The 27,656-nt window shown below is 44.4% G+C and overlaps 1 protein-coding gene across 5 annotated transcripts in view; it reads left to right on the top strand.

Moving 5' to 3' along the window:
* Positions 1-27,656, top strand: part of Vps13d (vacuolar protein sorting 13 homolog D) — a 229,558-nt gene that overhangs the window by 88,300 nt on the left and 113,602 nt on the right. For 2 of the 5 annotated variants that reach the window (XM_036179299.1, XM_036179297.1), the window contains exons 37-50: positions 39-128; positions 1,915-2,055; positions 3,287-3,409; positions 5,533-5,607; positions 9,276-9,381; positions 11,026-11,178; positions 12,802-12,937; positions 14,747-14,794; positions 17,667-17,817; positions 17,980-18,190; positions 20,265-20,512; positions 21,912-22,103; positions 22,354-22,480; positions 24,410-24,552. In XM_036179299.1, the coding sequence (XP_036035192.1) occupies positions 39-128; positions 1,915-2,055; positions 3,287-3,409; positions 5,533-5,607; positions 9,276-9,381; positions 11,026-11,178; positions 12,802-12,937; positions 14,747-14,794; positions 17,667-17,817; positions 17,980-18,190; positions 20,265-20,512; positions 21,912-22,103; positions 22,354-22,480; positions 24,410-24,552 (1,944 nt within the window). The remainder of the gene's footprint in view (positions 1-38; positions 129-1,914; positions 2,056-3,286; positions 3,410-5,532; positions 5,608-9,275; positions 9,382-11,025; positions 11,179-12,801; positions 12,938-14,746; positions 14,795-17,666; positions 17,818-17,979; positions 18,191-20,264; positions 20,513-21,911; positions 22,104-22,353; positions 22,481-24,409; positions 24,553-27,656) is intronic. The other 3 variants (XM_036179298.1, XM_036179301.1, XM_036179300.1) reach the window with 3 other exon arrangements.

Raw genomic sequence — 27,656 nt, 5'->3', positions numbered from 1 at the left:
GGCTCCTGCCTCTGTAGTGAGATTTGCTTCTGTTGCAGGTCTGAATTTTCTTCAGCACATAAGAACTAGCCCTGAGGGCTATGCCCACTTCACCCTTTCTGGAGATTATTATAACCGCGCTCTCTCAGGTCAGTATAAAGCGTATGTTATTGTAGGATTTAAAGAATAAGTGTAAATGTTTACCAGGGCCCATTGCTGCATACATGTGACATGAAGAAAACGTGTGGTGGGGTGAGACTGAGAAAGATCAGGTATGATTGCTATGTTGTGACTGTACTTACAAGTCTTTCAAAGGTTAGCTAATTGGTCTTGAAGAGCTGACTGTCTTTCATTTTGTTTGTGCATTTGTTTTGAGACAAGGTCTTACTCTATAGTTCAGTTCAGGCTAGTCTGTGACTCATATAGTTAGGTTGGCCTGGAACTCATGGAAATCTTCCTGCCTCGGTCTCCCGAGTGTTGAAATTAGTCTTGTACCACAACATTTGGCCCAAAATATAATCTTTTTTAATACCCAACAGCCAGGCAGAAGTGAAGTGTGACACTACTACATACTTGGGTGCAAATGAGCCATAGTTTCTGAAACAGAATTATTTGTATGGTTTGGAGGTATTCATCATGTTAAACACAAGCATATTAACAGCTGATCTGCACACCCCTTTCCAGGTCTGTATATTAACACACATGGGCAAAGCTGTTTAAAGTAATATTCTTCCTAGTAGTAATGAAACTAAAGTCGAATGAACATCTTTCAGGAGTAAAATGAGCAAATTAGATATTCACTGGTGGATTGCTACTCATTGGCAAAAACCATGATCTCAATCAGCTTCACCAATATATTGCAACAATGTGCTCAAACATGTTTTAGGGGCAAAGAAATCTTGAAAAGACTATATATGGGATTCCATTTATGTATCCATCTATTCATAGACAAGGCAAACCAACCAATTCTTAAGAAGTACATAGTCTAAAAGCATAAGACAGATAAGAAAGCAGAGACCAGTACAAGCAGATGGTTGCAGGGAGTAGCCTGAGAAGGTTGTTGGGAAGAAGGTAGGGTAACACTCAGACTTCATAGATACTTGCCATTTTCTAGTTGCTCTTCTTTCTTCTGTTTCCTTTTTCTCTTTCTCCTCCTCCTCTTTTTTTTTTTTTTTTTTTTTGGAGACAGGGTCTCTCTATAGCCCAGGCTGTCCTAGAACTTGCCATATTCACTAGGCTGGCCTCAAACTCAACAGAGCTCCATCTGCTTCTGCTTGACAAGTTCTGGAATTAAAGGTGCATGCAACCATGCCTGGCCTGATTTTCTATTTCTTTTTTTGTTTGTTTTTGCCAGAGCTGAGGACTGAACCCAGGGCCTTGGGCTTGCTAGGCAAGCGCTCTACCACTGAGCTAAATCCCCAACCCTCTGATTTTCTATTTCTTAAGTCAAACAATTACAATTATATGTGTGTGATGCATTTTAAGATTAAAACAAAAACCTGAGGAATTTAAGCTAATGAGCCTCCAAATGTGCCTTTGTTCAGCTGGCGGTTTGATTGATCTATGAACACAAGGATTGATGTAGGAGCTCTTAGCTAAAGTCACTGTTTTTCTTTTCTAACCTAAGTCTGAGGCTCCTTTTCCTATCTCCATTGAGGAAGGGGTCACATAACTTTAATGAAACAGGGCATGTGTCCTCCCTGCCCTTTTTCCTGCCACCTGGAGAAGAGCATGGTGGGGAGTGTTAATGTTCTTCCAGGCATGTTCTGCAGACAGCAGGCATCTGTAGGGTGACCTGTAGTCAAAGGTAGTTCTTTCATTGTGAGATTGAATTGGAGCCATTAAGACTGTCCTTGCTAAGCTTTCATGAACAGTATCCTCCTATAAACCCTTGATATCTGCTGAACAGATGTTTTATTTCCTGCATTCCTTTAGGCTGGGAGCCATTTATTGAGCCATGGCCATGCTCTGTATCCTGGCAACAACAGGCAGCTAGTCGTCTCCATCCTCCTCGACTGAAGCTGGAGGCCAAGGCCAAACCCCGCCTAGATATCAACATCACTTCTGTACTGATTGGTGAGTGGAAAGCTGCTTGCTGTAGGCTAGCATTTATCTGTAACATGAGTCTTTTGCCTGAAGACAAGGATGCCAGGTGGGCAAATGCTTGGCCCTGTGCCTGGCATCACTTATTCATCATGGCTGCTCTCCTAGTGAACCCTAACCTGGTCTCTAGTGTTGGGGGCCCCATGTTAATGCTCTCACTGGCCAAGTAAAAGCTAAGGCTGCTTGGAGACCACAAAAGGTCCCTGTGAACTTTCTCCTCATAATGCTTGTCAGTGGGGTTCACAAAATATCCTAAAAGTGAGCTTAGATTCACTTCTGTTAGTCACAGAGGAATTTTTGTTTGTTTTTGAAACAAGGTTTTGTGATGTAGCCCAGGCTTGTCTCAAATTCACATTTCTCCTGGCTTAGCCTCCAAAGTGTCTAGTATTGTAGGCATCCACTGCCATGCCCAGGTACAGGGCAGTTCTTTAAGGTCTGACTTTAGCACAATTAGTTAATTTTCTGTGCTCTTCCCTATCAACTGTCACACTGACTTAACTCTGAAAATGGCTTGCTTAAAGAATTGCCAAGCTGGGTTGGGGATTTAGCTCAGTGGTTGAGCGCTTGCCTAGCAAGCGCAAGGCCCTGGGTTCGATCCTCAGCTCAAAAAGAAAAAGAAAAAAAAATTGCCAAGCCAATGGCATTCATCTCAAAGTTTCTTTGGTGGCCCTGAAATGTACATATGTGGATCTAGATTTCTCTGCTGTGTTCCTCCTGCTGTATGTGCACCGAAGATACAGCATTGCACTCAATGTTCCCTCAGTGTCCTGTGTCCTTTAATGTCTTAGAGTCTTGCTAGTCCCTTTTCCTAGAATGAGACGCTGTCCTCAGTCTCATTGAGTCTCTATGCACTTTTTCAAGTCCTGAAGTATGGGTCTGCCTCTTGAAAGACTTCCCTGGACTTTGGCATACACCCACCACCCACTTCACCAAAGCAGAGTAAATCTGCACTTCTCTGCCCCTAGTGTTGTATTTCTGTCTTTGATTTATCCCCATTCACATCATGGGTGACTTCATGGAAGCAGTTCTTCTGATTGCTTTAATCTCTTACAGGTGGAATTGCTGTCTCCAGGGTCCAGCCTTTTCTAGCATAGGCCCAGCATCTAGGGAGGTGCTTAGTAAAAGCTTGTTTTGCTGAGTTGAAATTATTTGATATGAACCTTTTCTATCTCTCCTCATAATGTTTTCATGGCATTCTTTCTAGATCAGTATGTAAGTACCAAGGAATCGTGGTTGGCAGATTACTGTAAAGAAGACAAGGAAACAGAGTCAGCCAAGTCAGAAGACTGGATGGGCTCCTCAGTGGATCCACCATGCTTTGGACAAAGTAAGGTTTTTATATGCACGTCTGTCTGTATCAGTGTTAATCTACAGAGCAGTTCTTCACTGAGAGATTCAAATAGAATGGTCATTCTCTGTGGAGAACTCCATAGGAAGTTCGACTGGCCTCTGCTGTTCCTTTTAGTCTTTGGAAAAGACAGTTTTCTGGCACAAACTACTGAACTGTTAATGCAGGCTCTAATTCCACCGATGTGGGGGAGAGGGGATCTGCAAATGGTTACTCTTGATTTCCAGTGACACCGAAGAAGAACAGGTGTACCGAGAGCATGTCAGGACATGCTGTTGGTTGCTTTATTTTCAGATGGCCAAACACAATTGGTTTTTCAATCGACAGGATTTTTAAAAACTGGGTTATAAAAACATTTAAAGCTAGTGCTAGAGGGTTTGTATGCATTCTTGGAAAGAGGGACGGCAGGATCCCAAGTGGAAAAACGTTTTTAAAAGAAGGGCCTGCATTGTTCATAGAGCATAAAGAGATTGAATACCGGCCTCTTGAGGAAAGAGTCAGTGTGCTCTTTGTTGATGATGTTTTTGGTTTTGATGAATGCCTCAGCATGGAGCTCTGTTTGCCTCAGAGCTGGGGAGATGGTGACAGACACCACGGGTCCTGGTTGTTCCACAAGCCATTGTCATCCAAATTCAGCTCAGCCCCAACTCTTTCAGTGTGGTTTCTTTGGAGAGTCTTGGCGGGGACTTCACATAGCTCATGAATACGTAAATATTCCATCTGGTCTGCAAACAGTCCCAGGAAGATGGGCTTTCTTAGCATAGGAAGCATTTGTGCTGGTTTGCCTCTCCTGGGGTGTGTGAGCAGACTGCCTCGTGCTTTTAGAAGGAAAGACAAAAGCCTCAGCTGGGCTTGTTCTCTCTTCTCAGGCTGCTGCTTCTGAGCCCAAGCTCTCCTAATCCTCCTAATCTATGTGGCCAAAAAGTGACCTTGCCTGTCCAGAAGACTCTAAGTAATCCTTGTGTGTCCAAGAGAGCATGGTTCTGAAGAGAGCTCTGTACTGGGCAACCTCAGATCCAATCAGTGCCAACTCCAGGAAGGCCTGATGTGCTTGAAGGCCCCACTCTGTCTTTCTTACATTTCTCCTCTCTATTGTTAATAAATTGCCCTATCTATATATTAAAGCTTGATTTTTATTTATCAAGATTTTTATGGTTAGTGATGCTGATGTGATGATGCACTATTTTAACCACTTGAAACTGCTATCCAAATAGCAAGTGTCTTTTTATTGGTTATTCCTGGTAGCTGTCTAAGAGGCCTCCTGCAGCATGTATAGCATTGGCTTTCAAGTTAGAAGTTTCCAACCGTGTTGAACTGACTACCACTTTTCAGATCTTATTTGAGAATTTTAGCCACATTTCTCCCCAAAGTTAGGTTGTTTACTGAGGCCAGCAATAAATCAGGCTCCCAGAGTAGCCCTTAATGTGAACTTCTACCTAAGGAACTGTGGGCTTACTGCTGTTTCACTATCTTTAGCAGGGAACAGAGCACATTTACTTTGTGTTGTCATAGTTGTGAGCCTTTCAGTAAGGGCTTATTCTTTAGGTAGAACTCAACAGCATGACTCCATTGATCAGTTTATGAGAAGTACAAGTTGTTTTCATGATGTATGTTCAGTTGGAATTTAGTACTGTGAGATAAACCCTGAGAAAGGACTTTGAAATCTGGAGGCCAGACTGACTCTTGCCTTGAGTATTTGAGGTACCCAGTGACCAACACTCTGTCACTCTTGCGTTTTTCCAACTGGAATGGCATATCTCCCTTAAAATCCATACTGATTTTTCTGGGCCAATACATAACATGGTTTAAATTAAAACTCCCCCGAAGGCTTGTTGTTCTCTTCAAGGGGATGTTCAACGAATTCATTGTTGCTTAATTAGAACAAGGGCAGTGCTCTGCCTTGACATAGCTGCACCATCAAAGCCTTGCAGAGAAGTGCTGGCTTTGCCAAGCACATTCTTGGCTCCCAGCAGTCAGGAAGGGCGCTCTCACAATTGCACGATGCATGCCATTTGTAATGTTCTCTGCTCATGCATGTTGGAGGTGAGTCTTGTTCACCGCACCTGTTCTTACCCTCTAACTTTGTCTCTCCTGTCTACCAGGCCTCCCTCTTGTCTACCTTAGAACTAGGAGTACAGCCAGTCTGACTAACCTAGAGCACCAGATCTATGCTCGAGGTACAGTACAGCCAGAGGGCTTGCATCATTTTCCTGTTTCAAGAACTGCCTTATACGTCCATTTGTACATTGTTTGTTTGTTTTTTTTTTCATATGTGTTGTTAATTGGAGCTGAATTGTATATTCAGTTGTAAGAACTTTGCTTCAGTAACCTGAAAGCCTGTCTCCAGCAGATGAGTAGAGCAGCGCCTCTTTATGGCTGTGGCAGCAGATGTGACACCTGCTTTCTTACCATCTCCCTTAGCATCCTGTGAAAGTGGGATCAACTGCATACTACACAGTACAGAAAAGCCAAAGGCATGAAGGGCTCTTATAGGGGAAAGGGAGGAGGTGGAAAACTCCATCTTCGGCAGGCAGTCCCTCATGGTTTGGCCTACAGAGTCCCCAGTCAGTATCCCAGGGGATACAGGGGTTCTGTGAACTATATAGGAGCTATAATCATTAGTCATAGAGCCAAGAAAGTATTTCCCAACAAATTGCTTGGATACAAACCTTCATTTCTTTACATAGGAATTTATGTACTTAGGAGATAGGAAAGAAAATGTTCCTGAAGAACTGACCGGTGAGTAAGAGCAGAAAGAAACACCACATTTTGGATCACCAAGCTGCATTTCGTCCTTTGTGTTAATGAGCACTGTTAATCTGACTGATTCGTGTTTGAGAGCAATTTCAGATCATGGGTCTTGATATATCTTATTTTAAAAGGCATTTGAGCTGGGTTTGGTGGTCCACATCTGTAATCCCAGCACTTGGGAACCTGAGGCATGAGGATCATAAGTTCTAGGCTAGCCATGGCTACATAGCAAGACCCTGTCAAAAGAAAAGGAAAGATAAACCAAAAGGCATTTGAACCTCTTTTCCTGGGAATACCGAACAAGGTTATTAATACAGCAGGGTCACCGTATATTCTGTTTTTAGAAGGCTCCACTGAGAGAGGTCTTTGAGAGAGGGTTCCCATCTTCATTTCTTATGAATTCACACAGCTGAGCTTTCCAGGATGATTTCCTCATTGAGGCAAAAGCTGAGCATTATTTCCCTTTTGCCAATGTGACAGACTCTTGTGGGCAGCTCAGGAATTTGCCTTATTTCACTTCACTGTCTAGCATCAGACTTGGGGCTTCAGTATCTTTATTATGATTCACAAGCCAGATAGCGAGAACTGCTAGGTAGCATAAAAATCCCACTTCTTAGAATGGCCAATTATTCTGGGAAAAATGTTCAGAGGGGTAGGACTTTCCTCAGCTGGCCTCGTTTGTGCTGAACTTGGATGTGAGGAGCTTGTGGCTTTTTCAGCCCCTGAAGAAATTGGATTTGCTCACTGGAGGCAGATTTTTGAGGTCATCAGGAAATAATGTTCTCTTTGATGGATTTGGGAGTTTTCTCTTGGTATTGTGCCAAAGGCAAGAATACAGAGGAGTTGGATGCTGATGCAGTGCTGGGATTTGTGTGTTCTCTGTGGTGTTTTAGCCTCTATTATTAGCACATGAAACTTGGGATCCTGTGCACTATGTCTTCCATGTTATCTAATCCCATAGCAGTAGACACATAGATTGCTTTCTATGGATTTGTAGTACTTGATTGAGGCTGTATTTCAAAGTAAGTGGTTAAAGCCAATCTGCCACCTGTTCTTTCAATGCATGATTTGCAAATGGGAACTTTCAATCTGGTTCACAGTGGGATGGGAAGGCATGTCTGGTCCTTTTCCTCTTGGCCCTTGTCTACTGTAAGGAAGGTGCTTGCATGCTCCTTGCTTGCATGGAGGGAGGCTCCTCCCTGAGCACATGAGCACTGTCTATCCTTTATAAAGCTCTTACTGTAGCCTCATAGCCTTATCTTTTATTTGGGGAGCACCTAGGAATGAGGCCACTGGAATGGGAGTGGACATAGTAGTAGCCAACCATCATCTTTAGCAGTATCCCCACACAATGTAGAGGAGCACCCTCTAGACCAGTGGTCCTGAACCTTTCTAATGTCTTTTAATACAGTTCCTCATGTTGTGGTGACCCCTAAATTATTTTGTTGGTACTTCATAACTGTAATTTTGCTACTGTTGTGAATCAGAATGTGAATAGTTTTGAGATAGAAGTTTGCCAAAGGGGGAGGGGTCTCAATTCACAGGACGAGAACCACTGCTCTAGACTGTTCCTGTCCTCAGCAGATGGCTGGTGTAGGTCCTACTGAGTTGCAACTGTCCAGAGAGAACTTACGTTAACCTGAAGTTGTCCATTTGATAGTCCTCATGCTCCTCCCCTTTGGAAAGCTGTCACAATGCAAGCCCCAGAGAAAGTGATGATGCTGATGATGGTTGTGGCTAGACAAGCCATGATCATCATGGCTCGGCAGGCATGGTTTATCTTCTTGGTCTTGTCTGTGGGAAGCACATGGCCCTGTGAAATGATTTCAGCCTCACTGGTGTTCTCCACTGCTGGCATTTGCTGTTCCTTGAGATGACCCCCACACAGCCCCCATTGACGTTGTGGTTGTTCTCAGGCTGTCTTTGTGCTTTCAGGATAAATGAAAGTGATAGCTGGACCCTGGGGCCTGCTGTGGTCATCAGTATCCATGTGCTGTGAGCTCCTCAGCCAGCTGCCTTCCTACCCTGAATTGTCACTGCTGGGTGGTTCCTGCCACCATCTCCCACTTACTTTGTATGGTTATTGGAGGTGACAGGCACTTGGTCAGAGTGGATTGCAGAAGGGTCCTGAGGACACTGGAGTGCCTTCTGACAGTTCTCAGTGTTGATAGTTAGTGCCTTTTCCCTAGAATTTGGTGATATCATTTTCTAGTAGTTGTTATTTTCCTGCAGGTTCCCAATCAGAGGTTGTTTTGTGAAACAGCTGAATGGAATGTTGCCTTTGTAGCCTCCTTGATGCCTTCCTTATGGTAGCTAGCTGGTTGCCTGTGTTAAAAAGTGAACTATGTTGGAGATCTGGCTCCTCTGTGCAAGTATGAGGACCTGAGTTTGATCCCCAGAACCCATGTAGAAAAGCTGTGCACAGTAGCATGTGTCCACAATCCTAGTGTTGGTGTAGGAGGGGGACAGAGGCAGTCACTCAGTCAGTGAACTCCAGATTCATGTGACACCCTGTCTCAAAATAAGAGTAAGTAAGTGAGTACATAGGAAAGTGAAGAAAGATAGAGAAGACATCAACTCTAGCTTCTGCATGCATGCCTGCACACACACACACACACACACACACACACACACACACACACACTACCCACTAAAAAGAAGAGGGAGCTAGAATTTCATTTTAAAAGCTTTCAGATAGCATGACCTTGATTCTCTAGTGAGAGGGAAGAAGATAGTTCTAGAAGAGAGAATGGGGCTTCCGCCAGCCAGGGTTAGTGTTGAGAACGCATTGCTTGGGAAGGGTCACCAATGTCAGTCTTTTTATTTTCTTATCTAAATTTTAACCAGGTCAGGTCCTGATTCCCTCTTCTCAGCAGTAAGACCTGTGAGAGTTGTGGGGACTGTGTGTGTATGTGTGAGAGAGCCATCACCCAGAGGCCAGCAAATCCATGACGCGTCTGTTTGTCATGTCAGGAAGCCTGCAGTTCCTTTTCTCCAGAGACAGCTGTGGGTGCTGTCTCCAGGTACAGGAGGGTCTCTATCATGAAGACCGAGAGTAGATCTTAATAGTTTTCTGTCTGTCTGTTTGTCACAGCAGAGGTGAAAACCCCGAAGCGCAGGCAGCCATTCGTACCCTTTGCTCTTCGGAACCACACGGGATGTACACTGTGGTTCGCCACCCTGACTACCACACCCACCAGGTAAGGTGCTTTGGTTCTGTCTCTGGAGCCACTTAAATCCCCGGCAACTTCCATGCAGCAGCCTGGCAGTGCAAGGTTAGTCCCTGATCAAGGCCTCTGGGCTTATAACTGAATCAGTAACTCATACCCTGAGATTGGTGGTAGAAGTTCTGATTCTACAAACGACTACAGAGAAAGTGGGTCCTGAGTGTGCAGTAGTGGAGCTGTGCTCATCTTGACCTGGAATGTGTTATATTCACAGTCACAGGGTGATAGAAAAGTCATTCCAGGTCTCCTTAGGTGCCACACTCTTTAAGGAAGCTAAATATGGTCACAAAACTAAGTATTTTATATTTTTTCTCTGAGCCTGCTTTGGAAATGCCCTCCACCTCCTACTCCTGAACGCTTGTTTTTGTCTCTAAAACACACTTTGGCCCAGATAGCATTGGGTGGAGTTAGGAGGGCTTGAGAACTTGCCTAAGCTAAATGCAAAGCTTGTCTGACAACTTTGCCTGCTTAGATGTTGGCTCACTATTCTAAATACACGGAGGGACATTTCCAGCTTCATGAAGTGCCGAGCTGAGTAACTGCCAGCTGATTTGAAACTACATTCTCCTGTTTCCACCAGCCGTGAGGGTACCTCAGCCAAGACTTTGCTGTTTACCAGTTCACGTCAGTTAAGTTCTTGCTGGTCACAAGCATGTTCCCTTAGAAGGTCCGGCCTTGGTTTACATGTTCCAGACTCACAGCCAGCAGGTGACTGACAGCTTTCAGGGGTTTCTTTCTTTTTGATGCATGTTTATGTGTGAGTGTGAATGAATGTGGCTGTGTGTGGATGAATGTGGTTATGTGTGTGTGTGTGTGTGTGCGCGCGCGCGCGTGTGCGCGCGCGCGCGCAGAGGCCAGAGAGTAACCTTGGATTCCATCCTTAGGAATGCTGTCTACCTCCTTTGACAAAGGGTCTCTCATTGACTTGGGGCTTATTGATTAGGTCAGGCAGGCTGGCCACTCAGCTCCAAGGATCCTGTTTTTCCTTCCTTAGTACTAGGATGCATGCACCACCACACCCAGCATTCTAAGAAGTGAAGACAGGGGGATCCCTGGAGGTCTATGAACAGCCAGGTTAGCCAGGTGATGAGCTCCAGGTCCACAGAGAGACCCTATTTCAGGTAATGAGGTGGAGAGTCACTGAGGAGGACACCTGATTTAACATCTGACCTTCACATACACAGATGTGCATGATATGCTTTACATACACATATGCTCACAACACACACACACACACACACACACACACACACACACACACACAAATGAACTTTCTTCAAATTAAAAAACATTGAAACAAGGCCTCACTGTGTAGCCCAGGCTGGTCTAAAACTTGCCATATAGTAAAGACTGACTCATCCTCGTTCCTCAGCTAAGGTGGTAAGTATGTGCTGCTATGCTCACCGTTACTTTAAGCTATTTCTACTTATCCAACGAAGTTGTGACCAAGCCTGAAAGTAGCTGAAGTCACTGGCCTTCAAGGCCAGCCAGATTGTGTTATGCCGGTGTGGTCGGTAAGTTCCAGGAGGACTGCGTCCCCTTGGTGGCTGGGGACTGCTGTAGAGACAGCAGGAGAGCAAGGCACAAGGGACAACATGTCATCTGATCTGGTTCCAGGGCTGCACTGTCTCACAGTGGGAGTCCTGGGCTGGTTCCAGAAGGGAATGGAGCATTTCTGGATGATGCCCACAACGTCAGTGAGTGGCGGGAAGTCCTCACAGGTGAAGAGATTCCCTTTGAATTTGAAGCCAGAGGAAAGTTAAGGCACAGGTAGTATATATGGTTGTTTATTCCTCTGTGAAAGATGTGACATGGATGTAAATGTTTGTTCCTGGTGTTTTGTCTTTCATTTATTCATGACTTGAATGTTTTATTGTGAAAAGATAACTTTGAAATATAGACTGTCATGCAATCTGGAAAAGCATTTCTTTCTATTCCCATTTACTCGATGTGTGAGTAGATAACTAAGTTATTTCAGAGTCTGGGCAAAGGCAAGATACATGCTAACACTCAGATCCATTGCATCCCGGCCAGGTTTCCACATGTAGGAGTGATGTGCTGTTCTAGAAAGGGTCTCAAAGCCTGGTGGTTTCAATCTTAAAATATACTGTGCCACACAACCTTTCTGTAAGCAGATAGGCTCAGGCTGCAGAGCCAGTAATAGTAAGGCAGCAATTCAAAGAGGTGTAAGATGAACTCTTTAAGGGGCACTGAGATGCCCTGGTCACTCCTGAAGCAGCCAGCTAGAGGACTTGGCACAAATATGGAAGAAGGCTTTAGTCAGTTTCCTGAAAGATAATAGAATGTCCAACAAGGCATATCACTGTGTTTTCAAATGGAAAGGCTGTTGTAGGTGTAGATGGGTGAAGATTTAGTGTTTGAGCCTCTGACTGATTTCAGGGCCAGCTCAAGTGGAGGAGACTGGTTTCAGGCCTGAGCCCTGTGTTTCTGTGCAAACCTGTCTTACAACAAAGCACTCTTTTGCTGGTTTGCACTGGCTAGTCCTATCTGGCGAGGGCTTTGAATACGTGGGTCTGGGTTTCTGGGGGTCTTATGGAGGTGGGGGTGGAGAGATGTCCAGGGTGTACTGTTCTTCGTGAGGCTCTTGTTGATGGTGACTTAGAATAAGCCCTGCCTCTTGCTTTAGAGAGGGCTTGACCTCGGTGTCATTTCTGTCTTAGTCTCCATGTTCTGTAACCCACTGTTCTGCTTGAACTCATCAAAATAAATGCCTTTTTTGGCATTTTCTCCTTGGCACACTGTACCCTGTGCCACCCTCCTCCTTTCCTGTCAGCCTCAAGTTCAGTTCCCCATTTCAGCCTTCTGGCTTGCATTAGGCAAAATCTAAAATAGAATTAAACGTGCAATTTCCTCCCATTCCTTCTGTTCTGCCCACTGCCTTCTGCTCCGATTTCAGCTGAGCACTTGCGCTCTGTAATTCCGAGGGCTCTGCCTCCCCGGCCTGCCTGCGGCTGTGTAGGGCCTGCGCCAGACCCCTGGATGTGCTCCCGAGAGGAGTAGAACTTTCACCAAAGGGACCCAAGGGAAGGCATGGTTACGTGATTCAATGGCTAGTATGCTTTGACCACCCCACTCAACTGATACCCACTGATTTCACTATCTTATGAAGGTTAGGTAAGGGCTGCTGGGAGAGGCCTGGTAAGCATACAAGATTTCATGGTTTGTATGAGAGGAGGGCAGATGCCTCTTGGTTCAAGCCCCTCACATCTCACTGCCAGCATAAAAGCCAGTCTTCTTGGCTTCTCTTGCTAGGTAATGCTGAGAAGGTTTAGGCAGCTGACTTTTACATGATTATACAATAAATTGGATTGGAGTCTCTGTTCCTGATTTCCTTCCTTTTTGAGACTGGACCCTTTCTGTTCTGATTGACAGACATACCCATGACCTGCGCATCCATCAGTTGCAAGTTCGAGTGAGTGGCTGGGAGCAAGTGAGCCCAGTGTCTGTGGACAAGGTTGGGACCTTCTTCCGGTATGCTGCACCAGACAAAAACTCCTCTTCCTCTACGGTGAGTGGCTGCGGCGTGGTGCCAGGCCACATTGGCACCCAGTGAAGCCTGCAATAACCTTGCTCCCATATTTTTAAGAAGAAGACGTTTGGTTATTGGCTCAGGCATAGGGGTTGGTAATCAACATGCAGATAAGCCAGGTAATGGTTGACATCAGTAGAAAAAAAGGTGGGAACTGGGCAGCAACATGTTGTCTCATGTAGGCAGAGATCTTTCTTGGCTGCTTACAGCCGGGGAAACATGCAAAAAGTCATCCCTTAGTGTCTCTGGAGGATAGGTTTCATGACATCACCTGTCCTCCCATACCCAGATGTTAGGTGCTCAAGTCCCTTGTGTTAATGTCATAGTGTTTGCACACAGGTTGTGAATTGGAAATTATCTCTAGACTATCTGGGTATCTAGCATCAAGATTGCTGTAGAAACGGTTGCTAATGCTGTATTGTGTTGGGGATAGAGACAAGGGAAGAGTTTGTGCATGCTTACCATTGGAAGTAAGCCTGACCACATAGCACATGATCTGGGCTTGGATGAGTCTGAGGGTATGAGACCTGTGTAAATAGAGAACCAACTATTTTGACTGTTTTTGATGTATTATAAAGCTTTATGGGCTGGAGAAGTGGCTCAGAGGTTAAGAGCACTGCTTGCTCTTCCAAAGGTCCTGAGTTCAATTCCCAGCAACTACATGGTAGCCCACAACCATCTGTAATGAGATCTGGTACCCTCTTCTGGCCTGCAGACATACATGTTGACAGAACACTGTATACATAATAAATAAATCTTTAAAAGGGGGGGGGGCGGGAGAGATGGCTCAGTGGTTAAGAGCACTGACTGCTCTTCCATAGGTCCTGAGTTCAATTCCCAGCAACCACATGGTGGCTCACAACCACCTGTAATGAGGTCTGGTGCCCTCTTCTGGCTTGCAGGGACACATGCAGGCAGAATACTGTATACATAATAAATAAATCTTTAAAAAAAAGCTTTATAATTTATATACATTTTCATATTATAGTGCTTTTCTGTGGTCCCTTTAGTTCTGTGTCCCCAAATCCTGTGTGGCACAGAGGTACATAGGTGACCATTGCTGCTTTTTATCTGATCACACATGAGCTCACATACCTTCTCCCTAGTTTTGCCCTGGCCTGTGGTCCTGGGTCTGCAGGGCAGTGAGGAAGGATGCAGGCCATGGGGGAGGATACAGGCATTTGGGAAGGATGCAGGCAGCTTCCCTGGCTGCCTGTGTAGGCAAAGCCCAGTGTCCAGGTGAGTTCCTTAAAAACTCTTGTGCAATATTCACGTTCTCTTGGGCAGGTGACCTATTTATGGGCACCAGTGATGAAATAGAAACTACAGAGACACTGGAGCTTTCCTCATGAGAGATACTTTTGGAGAATACTGTCCCACAGGTGTTTATTTTCAAGGTCCCCCCCCCCCCCTCTCTCTCTCTCTCTCTCTCTCTCTCTCTCTCTCTCTCTGGTATCCCATCCATCTTTAGTGGGAGAAAACAATTCCCTCCATTTCTCCCCAGATTATTTTTTCTGCTGAAATTCATGCCAGGCAGTGAAAGGACCAACTCTTCCCATGATACCTTTCTATGGCATTGATGGGTTCTGGAGAAACCTCACCCCTGCTAAATGATTGTAGACTGAATTTTGTTTTTTCCCTACTGCTCATGACATGGTATATTGTCTTAGACATATTGTACCTGAAAGTAGTTCCAAACACTTCTCAAGGCAGTTAGATTGTCACTGAATTTAATTGCACCTGCTATTGTGGGTCTGTGCTGACGCTCTGACTCTGTGACTCTCTTAGATCGGCAGCCCAAGCAGCAGAACAAATATCATCCATCCCCAGGTTTATGTGAGTATGATTGATCTTTCTGTTGTTATCATTGTGCTCACTGAGTGTGTGCACCACACTGACATTGTACATAGCTGTGTGTTTCTTGATGGTCAAAGGACTCTGTGGCCTGTGTATGACTGGCGTTTATCCTACCCTTTCCTACTAGTGCTTCCCCTAAATTAGTGCACATAGTGAGGAATAAGGTGCCTTCAAGGCTTCCTTTTCCATCTCACCTGAATTAGCCATTTTCCCTGGTTCAGTTGTGTATTTCCTATGCTTGGTCCAAAGGCCATGCAAGGAAAATACAAGAAGTTAGATTACCTCCTTACTGGTGCTGAAATATCACTGCAAAGTGACATGAATGACATGGCCCAGGTTTTCCTTTTCAATTTCTTGTGCCCCAGGATCCCAGGCACTGAAGTTTCAGGTGGGTCTGGAAGCTCTGGGGTGCAGTCCTTGGGGGCTGGGCCAGTGGAAGCTTGAAATAGTGACTAGACTTTGATAGTGACTAGAATATGCTCCTTAAAAACACTGCAGAGAAGGGGCTAGAGAGGTGGCTCAGAGAATCTAAGTTCAAGTCCCAGCATATCAGGTAGCTCACAGCTGCCTGTAGCTCCACCCTCAAGGGATGCAACTCCCTCTTCTGGCCTCCAGGGACACCTGCACATGCATGGCATCATTCAATACTGAGATACACACATCCCCATAAATAAAAATAATAGTAAAAACAAAACAAAATCCAATAATACTCCAGAAAAGATGGTTTGATTTCTGACTTGGACTTTCTAGTGCTCTAGTTTGGAAGCAAAGTGCTTTGTTTTATTGCTTACTAGAGTGATTTTTACATAGTTTACTTTAATAACAATAAAGTTGGCAGAATGAAGCACTTGGCTTGTGTATCTCACATGGAATTCTTTTTTTTTTTTTGGTGGGGGCGGTAGGAGGTTTCAAGACAGGGTTTCTCTGTGTAACAGCCCTAATTGTCCTGGAATTAGCTCTATAGTCCAGGCTGGTCTTGAACTCACAGAGATCCCCCTGACTCTGCCTCCTGAGTGCTGGGATTAAAGGCATGTGCCACCACCCCCTGGCCCCGTGGAATTCATTCTTAAATAAATATTTCTGTATGATAGTTGCACAAAGACTGTCATATGTAAGCGAACATACAGGAACTTAACATAGTATCTGTAACCCAACAGCAATGATGAACCATTTCCCTCTGTTATATCGAGTGTCTAAACCTGGTGTTCTGTTTATAAAGGTTGTACATGCCTGTAAAAATCTCAGCACTTGGGAGGTAGAGTCAGGCGGTTAGGAGCTCAAGACCATCCTCAGGTGCGTATTAAAAGTCAACCTGAGCTACATGAAAAGCAAGACAATTGAAACCAAATTATGATTATGGAGCAGAACCTGGAGGGACGATGAAGAAAGAAGTTTATTTTTGAAGTTCTTGAGTTGAGTACACATAATTAGTTTTTGGTTAGCATGAGGGTAAGTTGAGTCACACTGAGAGAAAAAGAAGTCATGTACTCCGAAGGAATGTCCCCCAAACAGAAAAGATTTTCCTGCACAATGTGCTTTCCACAGACAGATCGAAGCCTCTGCAGGCATCTTTCTGTCTTCCTATGTGTGTCTGGGCAGGACCCAATCCCTTGTTAGTATTCAGGGAATGCTTTCTGAGCCGTAGTTTGGAAGGAAGATGCCACATGAAGGAACCAACATGCCTTGCAAGGTCCTCCCTCAATGTCTCTAATTTGAGTTGCTTAAGATGACTGTTCTTAGGGCTGCAGAGATGGCTCAGTGGTTAAGAGCACTGCCTGCTCTTCCAGAAGTCCTGAGTTCAATTCCCAGCAACCACATGGTGGCTCACAATCATCTCTAGTGGAATCTGATGCCCTCTTCTGGCATAAAGTTGTACATGCAGATAAAGCACTCATACATAAATAATGAAATCTTAAAAAAAAAAAAAAAAGAGATGACTGTTCTTTATTTCCTCAGGAAAGTTGAAAACAAGTCTTGTGTATAGTTTCTTTATGAGGGCTTTTGGTGTATTTTTGTTTTTACCAATTCATAGGAAATTTGGAAAGTTGAATAGGTTATTACCACCATCTTAGTTGAAGTTCTTTATAATATATCTGGAGTCCTAAGCATAACCCTCCCATCCTTCCTCTGTAGAACTCAGGATTGAAGCCAGGGTCTCCTGCATGCTACTCAACACCCTACTGATGAGCCATACCTCTAGCCCTGATGGTTTCTTTTGGGACATACTTTGTGGTATCCTATCTGAGAAGACTATTTTATAGACATTTTTAGAGTTGTCTCTTTAAAGAAAAGATTTATTGATTTTCTTTATTAAATACTTTGTGTGTGTTTGATTGCATGTAAGTGTGCCATGTGAGTATCTTGTTCCTGAGGAGGCCAGAAGAGGGCAGGTTCCCTAGAACTGGAGTTATAGATGGTTGTGAGCTGCCATGTGGGTGCTGGGAATTGAACCTACTGAGGTATCTCTCTGGTTCTTTTTTTTTTTTTTAAATGGGTGGGGTGGTGGTTGTTTTGAGACAAGATCTCAAGACAGAGCTCTGGCTATTCTGGAACTCACTATGTAGATTCCAGGCTGGCCTTGAACTCACAGAGATCTGCCTGCCTCTGCCTCCTGAGCTGTGGGATCAAAGGCGTGCACCACCATGCCCAGCAGTCCTGGCTCTTTTATGGCAGTATTCATGTTTAGCAATGTTTATGGTCTGCTTGTTTACTTTAGAGTTGAGAATTGGTTTGGGGTAGATAATAACTCACCGAGAAGCTTTGGTAACAGCAGCGTTTCAGACTTCTCACAGTCTGGACTCACACACTGTGTGTTTTCCAGATGCAGTTATCTTCTTTCTCTCTTTTGCAGTTCTCTTCGCTCCCTCCTGTGCGGCTGGTGTTTGCCGTCACAATGGAAGGCAGTGCTCGGAAAGTAATCACTGTCCGGTCGGCCCTCATTGTAAAGAACAGACTGGAGGTACCAATGGAACTCCGACTGGACAGTCCCTCAGCTCCTGACAGTACGTTCAGATGGTGTAGAATGAAGTGTTGTCTACTGTTATTGTGACTGTCTGTCCCTATGCAGTTGGTATACTCAGTGTGTCTTGCCTCTGTCCTGAGATAATGTGTCTTGAGGTGGGGACCGTCTCCTGCAAGTGCTAAAACCCTTATTTCTGTGACAGAGCCAGTAGTGCTTCCCGCCATCATGCCAGGAGACTCGTTCGCTGTGCCTCTACACCTCACTTCTTGGCGGCTGCAGGCCCGACCCAAAGGAATGGGTGTGTTTTTCTGTAAAGCTCCCATTCACTGGACCAATGTAGTAAAGACTGCAGAGGTCAGCAGCAGCAAACGGGAGTGCCATTCTATGGACACAGAGAAAAGCCGGTTCTTCAGGTGTGTGTGCTGCTGGGATAGGTGCCTGGGTGTTGGCTTTTTCCCTTCATGATCTCTGCAGACCCTTACCAAGTCCTTTGTGTTTGTTTAAAACCCTGATTCTCATTCCGTAAGTTCTGGAGTTAAAGTTTGTGGGAGGAACAACCAACAAGGGCTGTATCAGCTCAGGGTGCAGTATGTGTGCATCTGTACAGAGAGAGTACACATAGGGAAGAAAGAACAAAACAAAAATCACTAAGCTCCTGTATCTAAACTGGGAAGCCAAATCCTGGCCTGGGGTTTTTCCTAGGGAATAATTTTAAAGTCAAGATTTACACCCAGTGCTGACTTTCTTGAGCATGTTGACAAAATCGCCTCACCACTTAAACCTGTGTTTCCCTCTGTAGCCCTGTGAGGGCATCTTCCTGGGAAGAGACACTGGATTGTTGCCTTCAGGCTTTCAGAGACTTTACACCCCATCCAGACAAGAGCTCACCTGCTATACTTTCCATATAGTGAAAATGGGCATTCATTTAGTTTAAACATACAAAATAAGTACAAGCATAGTATAGAGACTTCTAGTACACCCTTGTCCTAAATGTGTCGGTTATAGGGAGACTAAAAAGAGAAATGGATGAATACATATGGAATCACAATTGACAAAATAATAAAGAGATCAAAGATTTCAGCCACATGGTCACTGAGCTTGTTTTAGTTGGCATATGCACAGAGAATGCCTTGTCCAGTAATTCCTGATTGTATGTTATATTCAAGTATCTGTGGAACATTCTTTAAGAGAGACCATCTCTTGGGCCATAGAATTAAGATCAATAAATATTTAAAAATTGAAATCATACAGCATATGTATCCTGCTTATAATAGAACTGAATCAGGTCAACAGCAATAAGATGCCTAGGCAACCCTCAAGTATTTGAGAATCAAACAATATACTTCTAAATAACCTTTGGGTCAAAGAAGAAATTACAAGGGAAATTAGAAAATATTTTGAACTGAACAACAACAATAAAAACAGTAATAATAAAGACATGTCAAAAATGGGGCATCCTGCAAAAGCAGTTCCTATGGGAAAGCTACAGTTTTTAATGTTCTGTGAGAAAATAAAGATAGGTAAAACTACCCATTTAGCCTTGAGAAGCTAATAGAAGAATGAAAGCTAGTAAAAAGCCAGGCACAGAAACACACATCTGTAATCCTAGAAGTTGGGACATGGAGAGGATCAAGAATTTGAGGTCATTCTCAGATTTATTGTGAGCTTGGGGCTGGCTTAGGCTACATTAGATCCTGTCTCAACCAAAACCACAAGTAAAGCCTACACACACACACACACACACACACACACACACACACACACACACACACACTGCAATTTTAACAAAAGTATGATTCCCTATGATTTATTTTTTTAAACATCCTTAAGTTTTGGTTTTTTTAAAAAACTCTCTTCCTTAATTGTTAGCTTGATACAACTTGGAGTCATCTTAGTGGCAAGTTTCAATTAAGGAATCACCTAGATTAGATAGGCTTGTGGGCAAGTCTGGGGGATTGTCTTCATTATTAACTAATGTGGATGGCACCATCCCTAGGCAGGTAAGCATTTGCGGGCTGTCCATGAGCCGAAGAGTGAGCCAACTCTTTTCTTCTTTAAAGTGTTTTGGTAAGAGTGTTTATCACAGCAATGGAGAGCAACTAAAATACCAAGTGTACAACAACATGCATAAATCCTGTTGAACAACAAAAAGCCCAACACAGAGTAGTGTATACTATGTGACCACATTTGTATGGAGTTCAAGACAGGGGTTTCTTGAATGGCTGGGAGAACCAACTGTTTGGAAAGTTAGTGAAGGCACTTTGAGGGTAAAATAGTCTTTAACTTGTATGGAGCACATGATGGCTAAAACCCATTGAACTCCAGTATTCAAAACCTATACATTTTACTGTGTGCCACATCTCAGTGCATATATTTTTATCAAAGGTTACAGCTATCTGGCTGACCCGAACTGTTATTCAGTTAAGGGGAAACAAATTCCAGTTTTTAATTCAGTTTGATGTTTTTAATACTATTTTGTCTTCACAGGTTTTGTGTGGCCATAAAGAAAGAGAATTATCCAGATTACATGCCCTCAAACATATTTTCTGATAGTGCAAAACAGATTTTCAGACAGCCTGGGCATACCATATATCTCCTACCAACAGTGGTCATCTGCAACTTGCTGCCTTGTGAACTTGACTTCTATGTGAAAGGAATGCCAATTAATGGGACCCTTAAACCTGGCAAAGAGGCAGCCCTCCCCACGGCTGATACATCTCAGAATATTGAACTGGGTAAGGCTGCCCTAGCATTATTTATAGTAATGCTGTGAAAAATACCAGGGAGTATTTTGTGAGCGTTCTGAACCCCTTGGAGAAATCAAGTTGCATGCAATATCTCATTGAACCAACTCAGAGCCAAGGACTCAGCCAGGCAGCAATCAACAGAGCCCTTTTTTGTGTGTGTGGGTATAGGGAGTGATTCCATTGTTTCAAACTGTGCGTATTCCTAGCTCTAGAATGGGGAGAGGCAAATGTTTCTATGCACTCATCCCTTCAGGAAGAAGGCAGGCTCTGTCTGTGCCCTCATGTAATCCTTACAGGAGCACTTATTTGGCCCATTTTATTGATGCAGAAATGGAAGTTGCAATGCTTATTGCACCAAGTAATTTTCCTTTGTCAGGGTCAGGGTAGAGAATAACTGCACTTCAAATACCAATCAGATATCACTAACAATAGCTTTACTGGGGCCTTCAAGGAACTCTAGGATTTGAATAGTAAACTTTGGATGGTAGTGGTGCATGCCTTTAGTCCCAGCACTTGGGAGGCAGAGGTAGGAGGATTTCTCTGAGTTTGAGGCCAGCCTGGTCTACAGAGTGAGTACCAGAATAGCCAGGGACACATAGAGAGACCATGTGATAAAAACAAAAAACAACAAAACAAAGAAAGCCAAACATGTTCATCATGCTGTTCAAATCTGTCCTAGGCTTTTCTTTTGGGCCACCAACCAGCTCCAAATTATGACACAGAGACTTATATTAGTTTGAATGCTCATTATTAGTTTGAATGCTCGACCTAACTCAGCTCATTTCCAACTAGCTCTTCTAACTTAAATTAACCTTTTTTTCTTTATCTACCTTTTATCTCGGACTTTTTACCCACTTTCTGTATATCCTACTTTGATTGATTCTCTGTCTAGCTGGTGTCTGCCTGGCTTTTGTCCTGGGCATGTCCTTTCTCTCCTCTTCTCTTTTGAGCCTAGATTCTCCTCCTAGTTCTCTCCGTCCACCAGCCCTCCCTATCCTTTCTCCTGCCTAGCTATCGGCTGTTCAGCTTTTATTAGACCAGTCAGGTGCCTTAGGCAGGCAAGGTGAAACACATCTCTACATACTTAAACAAATAGAGCATAAACAAAAATCACACACCTGATATGAGATATTATGCAGCATAAACAAATGTAACACATCTTTGCCTAGTTAAAAGAATATTCTACAACACAGACTTCCTAATGTGACTCTTGGGCTCTGGTTTGCTTCATATTTGTTCCCATCCAACAAGATGAACGTAGCCTTGAGGTTTCTATTACGTACATCCTCAGTGATTTCTCTAAAAGGATTCCAGTTTAGTTTTGTGTTGTCTGTTTTTGACAAACTGAAGTGCAAGTCCAAAAAAACCCAATGTTCTGTACCTTTAGGGGTGTCACTTGAGAACTTTCCACTCTGTAAAGAATTGCTCATTCCTCCTGGGACCCAGAACTATGTGGTCAGAATGCGACTCTATGATGGTAACCGGCGGCAGCTGAACCTCACCATCCGCATTGCATGTCGTGCAGAAGGAGCCTTAAAGATCTTCATTTCTGCGCCATACTGGCTAATCAACAAAACAGGTATACCCGGAGAGCAGGTAGACCTGTGACATGGCATTTGAATGTCTTTGCTCAGCTGACCAACTGGAGCCAGTGCAGACAGACATTACTTCAGAAGTCTGCTCTGCCCAGCCGTCCTACTGTCTCACCATAGTCAAGCTGCCCATTTAGGTTCCTGGAGCTTCCCCAGGTGCTTTCTCCCTTTTGCTGTTTGCATGTTTCATGGGGAGACTGGGTGGGAATGTTATAAACTTTTCCCTCCTTCCTAAAGGGTTACCACTGATCTTCAGACAGGACAATGCAAAGACAGATGCTGCAGGCCAGTTCGAGGAGCATGAGTTGGCCCGGAGCCTGAGCCCTCTCCTGTTCTGCTATGCGGACAAAGAGCAGCCAAACCTGTGAGTGTGGCTATGGATGGGAGGGCCAGTGAGCTAGCTGGGGAGAAATCAGCAAGGCTAGAATTGACCTGTGTGAGTGTAAGTAGAACTGTCCTGTAGGCCACAGGCCTGACTTGGCAACAGTGGAGCCCTGACTTAAAGGGATTCTTTTTTTTTTTTAAACCCGAGTTATGTGTTATTAGACACTGAGAATAAACTATTTGTGAGTTTGCAATGAAAGGTGATTTTATTTTATTGAAGTAGGTCTCTTATTTGTAACGGTGCCAAGGAAGAGAAACTGGGCACCCTGTCTTTCCTGCCATCTCCCTTCTGCTAGCAGCGCTGAGACCTGGAGAGGAGCGAGTGGCATTAGGGAGGATACAGATTGTCCTTGGTGAAATCTTCAGCCTGTGAATACTGCTGAGATTGTTTGTGGGAGGTTTTGAAATCCCAAATGTGCTGTTATACCATCTTCAAATTCATGGAAGTGGGGGTGGAGGAGCAGTTGTGAGGTTAAGTAAGGTGTCTTTTAGGGCATGTAGGGACATTAATCTACTTTTGTTGGTTTTGGCATTCAGTTTTCCTCAGGCGTTTATAGCCCCAATCTAAAGATAAATTGGTGTGTTCTGTATTTCTCAACACCTTCTGTAGGGTGCTGCTAAAACCTTAGAGGAAGGTGGTCTCAGTGCATTCCAGTGAGCACTATGAGGTGGCCCCAGTGCACTCCAGTGGACACTGTGAGGAGGCCCCAGTTCAGTGCAGTGGACACTGTGAGATGACCCAGGACACTCCAGTGCACACTGTGAGGTGATCTCAGTACACTCCAGTGGACACTGTGAGGCGGTTCCAGTTCAGTGCAGTGGACACTGTGAGGCAGTCCCAATGCACTTCAGTGGACACTGTGAGGTAATCCCAGTACACTCCAGTGGACACTGTGAGCTGACCCCAATACACTCCAGTGGACACTGTGAGCTGACCCCAGTACACTCCTGTGGACACTGTGAGGCAGCCCCAGTGCATTTCAGTGGACACTGTGAGGAGGCCCCAGTTCAGTGCAGTGGACACTGTGAGATAACCCCAGTGCACTTCAGTGGACACTGTGGGGCAGTCCCAGTGCACTTCAGTGGACATGATGTGCTTATCATGGCCAGCCTGAGTCTAGTGTAACGGTGCAGTTAGTCAGAGCTCAGGCTGTCAGAGGAGACATAGCCAGACAAAATGCAGCTATGAAACTCTTATTTATTTGATAAAATAAGCCCTACACGGGTCTTTGAATGCAACACTCAAATTTCAGACGTGATATATCTAGCAGTCTCTCTCTCCCATGGCATTTGTCACAGTTTGGTTTACCTGTGGAAGTCACACTTCTCACTGGGTTTCGTATAGACCATCTAATTGCATTCTCCTTGGCCTCCAGTGGTTTAGGGAGGCCAGGAAATATTGTTAAATCTTAAGATGAGGAAACTGAGTCACAGAGGCAGAGGTATCTGCCCAAGGCCATATTGAGTGTTCATGGCAGAGCTGGAACATACATTCTGGAGTCTTTTTCCAGGTTCTATGATGAGGTGCCAGCCACCTCATCAGTGCTCTTACCATTGTGATCATACTAGTTCTTAGAAAGACACCCCACCAGCTGCCTTGCTTTACAGTATTTTCTCAGGGAGGTTTCTTGAATCTTTGGATTTTAAGGAAATGGTAGAGATTGTAGCATGTGATAAGCTTATGGAGAGTTCTAGGATTTTCTACCAAAGTGCTTAGTTGTAGATCTCAGTCATTCACCTACTGCTGTGTGGTGGCTACCTCTGGGGTTAACTGTCTTGCTGTGTTTGGGGTCCATAGGAGGTAAGGTTCAGAGTCAGTGTCAGAGACCTAAGCAGGTGGCAGCCACAGTGTCTCCTCATTTGAAATCTGTTGTGGACGGCTGTGTATGTTTGCCTTCTCCCACCACAGCTGCACCATGAGAATTGGAAGAGGGATTCATCCAGAAGGCATGCCGGGTTGGTGTCAGGGCTTCTCCCTGGATGGTGGTAGTGGCGTTCGAGCTTTGAAAGTCATCCAGCAAGGAAACCGCCCAGGGCTCATCTACAACATTGGTGGGTTATGTTTGGGACTGAGGGAGGGTGGATTGGGACCCTTGGCCTTAGGCCTGCATGAGTAAACCTGGCAACAAGAGCAGGTTTTCTGATTTGGCAGTGGTCAAATATCCTCGGAATGCTAGATTAGTATCTACATAGATACGTTCTCTGACAAATCCCTTTTGTCAGGGGAATAATAGACACACTTAGAGCACTTTCATCCTCCAAGTGTTCCCACACATTCATTTTTCCCATGAGCAGGTGAGAAGAATTCACCTGAAGTGGAGAGCTTAAGTGACAGTCCAGAAGCGTGGGTCAGAGGCAGGAAATACAATAAAATGTACCTGGGGGTGTCAGGGAGGATTCTATGCCCACATCTCTCAGTGCCACCTGAGGACATGTGGAGCATTTCCTGAAGGCACAGGGTCAGTTGGACTAAGTGTTCCTCATGTTTTATATGTTAGCATTGTGTCCTTGTAGTAAATTATTTCCAGGGACTTTACAGCCATGTTTAGCCTAAAACTGCTTGGTCCTGGGTCCTGTAGAACTTCGGTAATGCTGGAAGTTTTCTCATGCACACTGCCCAGCACAGTAGCCCACACCACAAGCAGCCACTGAGCACCTGAGTGCACGCTTGGTTGTGTAACCAAGGGAGCCATCAACTTTTCATTTTATTCAATTTTTTTAAAAAGATTTCTTTTCTTTTCTTTGTATGAGTGTTTCACATGCCTGTCAGGATGTATACCATGTGCATGTAGTGCCCAAGGGGCCCTAGAAGATCGGAGGATTTTCTAGAGTGTTGTACAGTGTTGATGTTGGTCTAGACAGTCATGTTGTAGGAGGGAGAACCATGATGGTACAGTTTACTCTGAGTCCTACAGAGAATGGGGTAGTTTAGTCTAGAATTCTTTTTGTAAAAATCATTTAATTATTGTGTGTGTATGTTTTGTGCATGTGCATGTCGAATACAGCTTGTAAGAGTTGGTTCTTTCCTTCCATCATGTGGCTCCTGGGAATTGATCTGAGGTTATCAGTCTTGGAGGCAAGCACCTTTAGCTGCTGAGTCATCTCAGCCACCCTATTTGAGATTTCTGAAGAACAGATTTGTCCAAGTGTAGTTTCCTTTTCAGATTATTTAACCTGGATTTGTATTCATGTTCCCATTCAAGCTCTTTCTTATAGTGGACATAAAGATTTGAAAAAGAAACCAGCTTTATTTGAGCTGAAAAGAGTATTCTACTTACATTTGTCGGCTCCACCCCTTGAGTTAGCATAGCTTTCTGTTGGTCTGTCTTGCCCTTAATTTGTTTTCCAAAACAAGCTACTCAGGTTGGCTGGAAGCTTGATTTAGGAAGGGAAAGGAATGAAAGTTACTCCTCTTAACACAGCTCTTGCTGAGAGCCGCAGAGTTGAGGCAGACAAGCAAGAGGAGCAGAGAGCACATGTGTAAATGTGCATGAATGTGTAACTGTGTAGGCAGGTGTAAATTGTAAATGCATGTGTAACTTGCAGTATCTGTACATGTGTGTGCTAGGAGAGTGTTCCTCACTGGCCTGACTTCTGAGTGCTGTCCTTCTTCCAAGTGAAGGGGCAAAAGGGATGGGCCAAGACAGGATCCTAAAAGTTCTTGGGTTTGTAACATTTGTGTATGTGTTGTCAACATGTGAACTGTCCTGGTGCATACAACCAGGGAATGTTTATAGCAAGTCCCCAACAGAAAAGCTGGGGACATGCACCTTGAAAAAGAAGGATTCTATGTATTTTTATTTCAGCTTGAATATTGAGGGTCTGCCAGGGTAGGCTAGGATAGAAGGGAAACATAAAGCTCACCTTTTCTAAAAATAGGATGTCTGTGCTGCTCTGGGTGACTCTCTGTGCTTCCAAATTAAGCACAGCTAAGATCTGCTGACTCCCACCCTGTTGATTTCTGGCAAGTAAGGCTTTTCTTCTTGTCCCAGAAGAAAAGTGTGGAGGGGTTTTCCATCACCCTGGAGCCATGTGTACTTTCTTTTGAATGCAGAATGCCGTTTATTGAAGGAGGGAGGAGGTCTTAAATACAGGCTTACAGCACAATGGGAGAACCCCGGAGGGCAGAAGTTCGCTTCTGATTTTTTTTTTTTTAAAGCTGAGGATTGAACCCCAGGTCTTGCACTTGCTAGACAAGTGTTCTACCATTGCGCTAAGCCCCGCCCCCCTCCCCCCCATGTTTTACAATCTTGCATCTAAGCTGTTAAAGCCCAATATGCAGGATACATAGACAAGGAACTTCCCTTAAGCATTCAGGAGGGTGGAATCTCACAGGGAATTAGCATAGGGAGGATATCAAGGTCAAGGTCAGCAAGCAAGGCAACAGTTACCCAAAATGGGGGCCATGGCCCTACATGTCCCCCCCTTTTACTAAAAAATGAGCTTCTGACTTAGGTTGCGTGGGACATCAGCAGGTCACCTTACCATCATGGAGACACCTGTCTAGGCCACACAGGCATTCTGTCTTAGGTTGGTGAGCATCTCCCAAGCATTGCCCGTCTCTGAATACTCATTATCATACAGGCTCAATCCTATGAGAGCTTCAGAATTAACTGTTGCCAAAGATCTCTAAGTGGTACTGGGCTTGCAATCTGTGTGTTCGACACAGAAAAGACCAACAGAAGTCACCCATAGCCGGTAGGCTAACGGCAGCTGAGCCATTCCCTTTCTTAAGGAGCCTTAACTGCAAATTGGAGTCCTTGTAAGATGGTATCCCAAGAGCAAATGGAACTTGAGCTTGTAAATTTATAACTTCCAAAGCCAATCAAAATGTATATAACTATTGATTTAAATTTGTCATGCTCAATAGAATGAAAAATTAGTTAACTGTGGTAGCTACTTTTGCTGCCAGGGTCTCCACTATGTGTACTTTTTAGGTAAGATTTCCTAGAGACAGTCTCTAGAGACTGTTCAGTCTTGAAATCAGCTGACTTCTCAAGCCAGTTGAAGCAGTTAAAGAGTCAGTAGGTTGTGGTACCTGTAACTGGGCAGGGTGCTGGCTCTTATGAGGTGCCTGGGCTGAACCCCTAGCCTTATCTAGAGCAGGTGACTCCACTTCCCATGCCTTAGTTCCCTCAGCTGTGCAATGGAAGTGA

Source organism: Onychomys torridus, chromosome 2 (assembly GCF_903995425.1).
Source record: "Onychomys torridus chromosome 2, mOncTor1.1, whole genome shotgun sequence".
Classification (NCBI taxonomy): Eukaryota; Metazoa; Chordata; class Mammalia; order Rodentia; family Cricetidae; genus Onychomys; species Onychomys torridus.
This window is presented reverse-complemented; position numbering and strand designations above follow the sequence as displayed.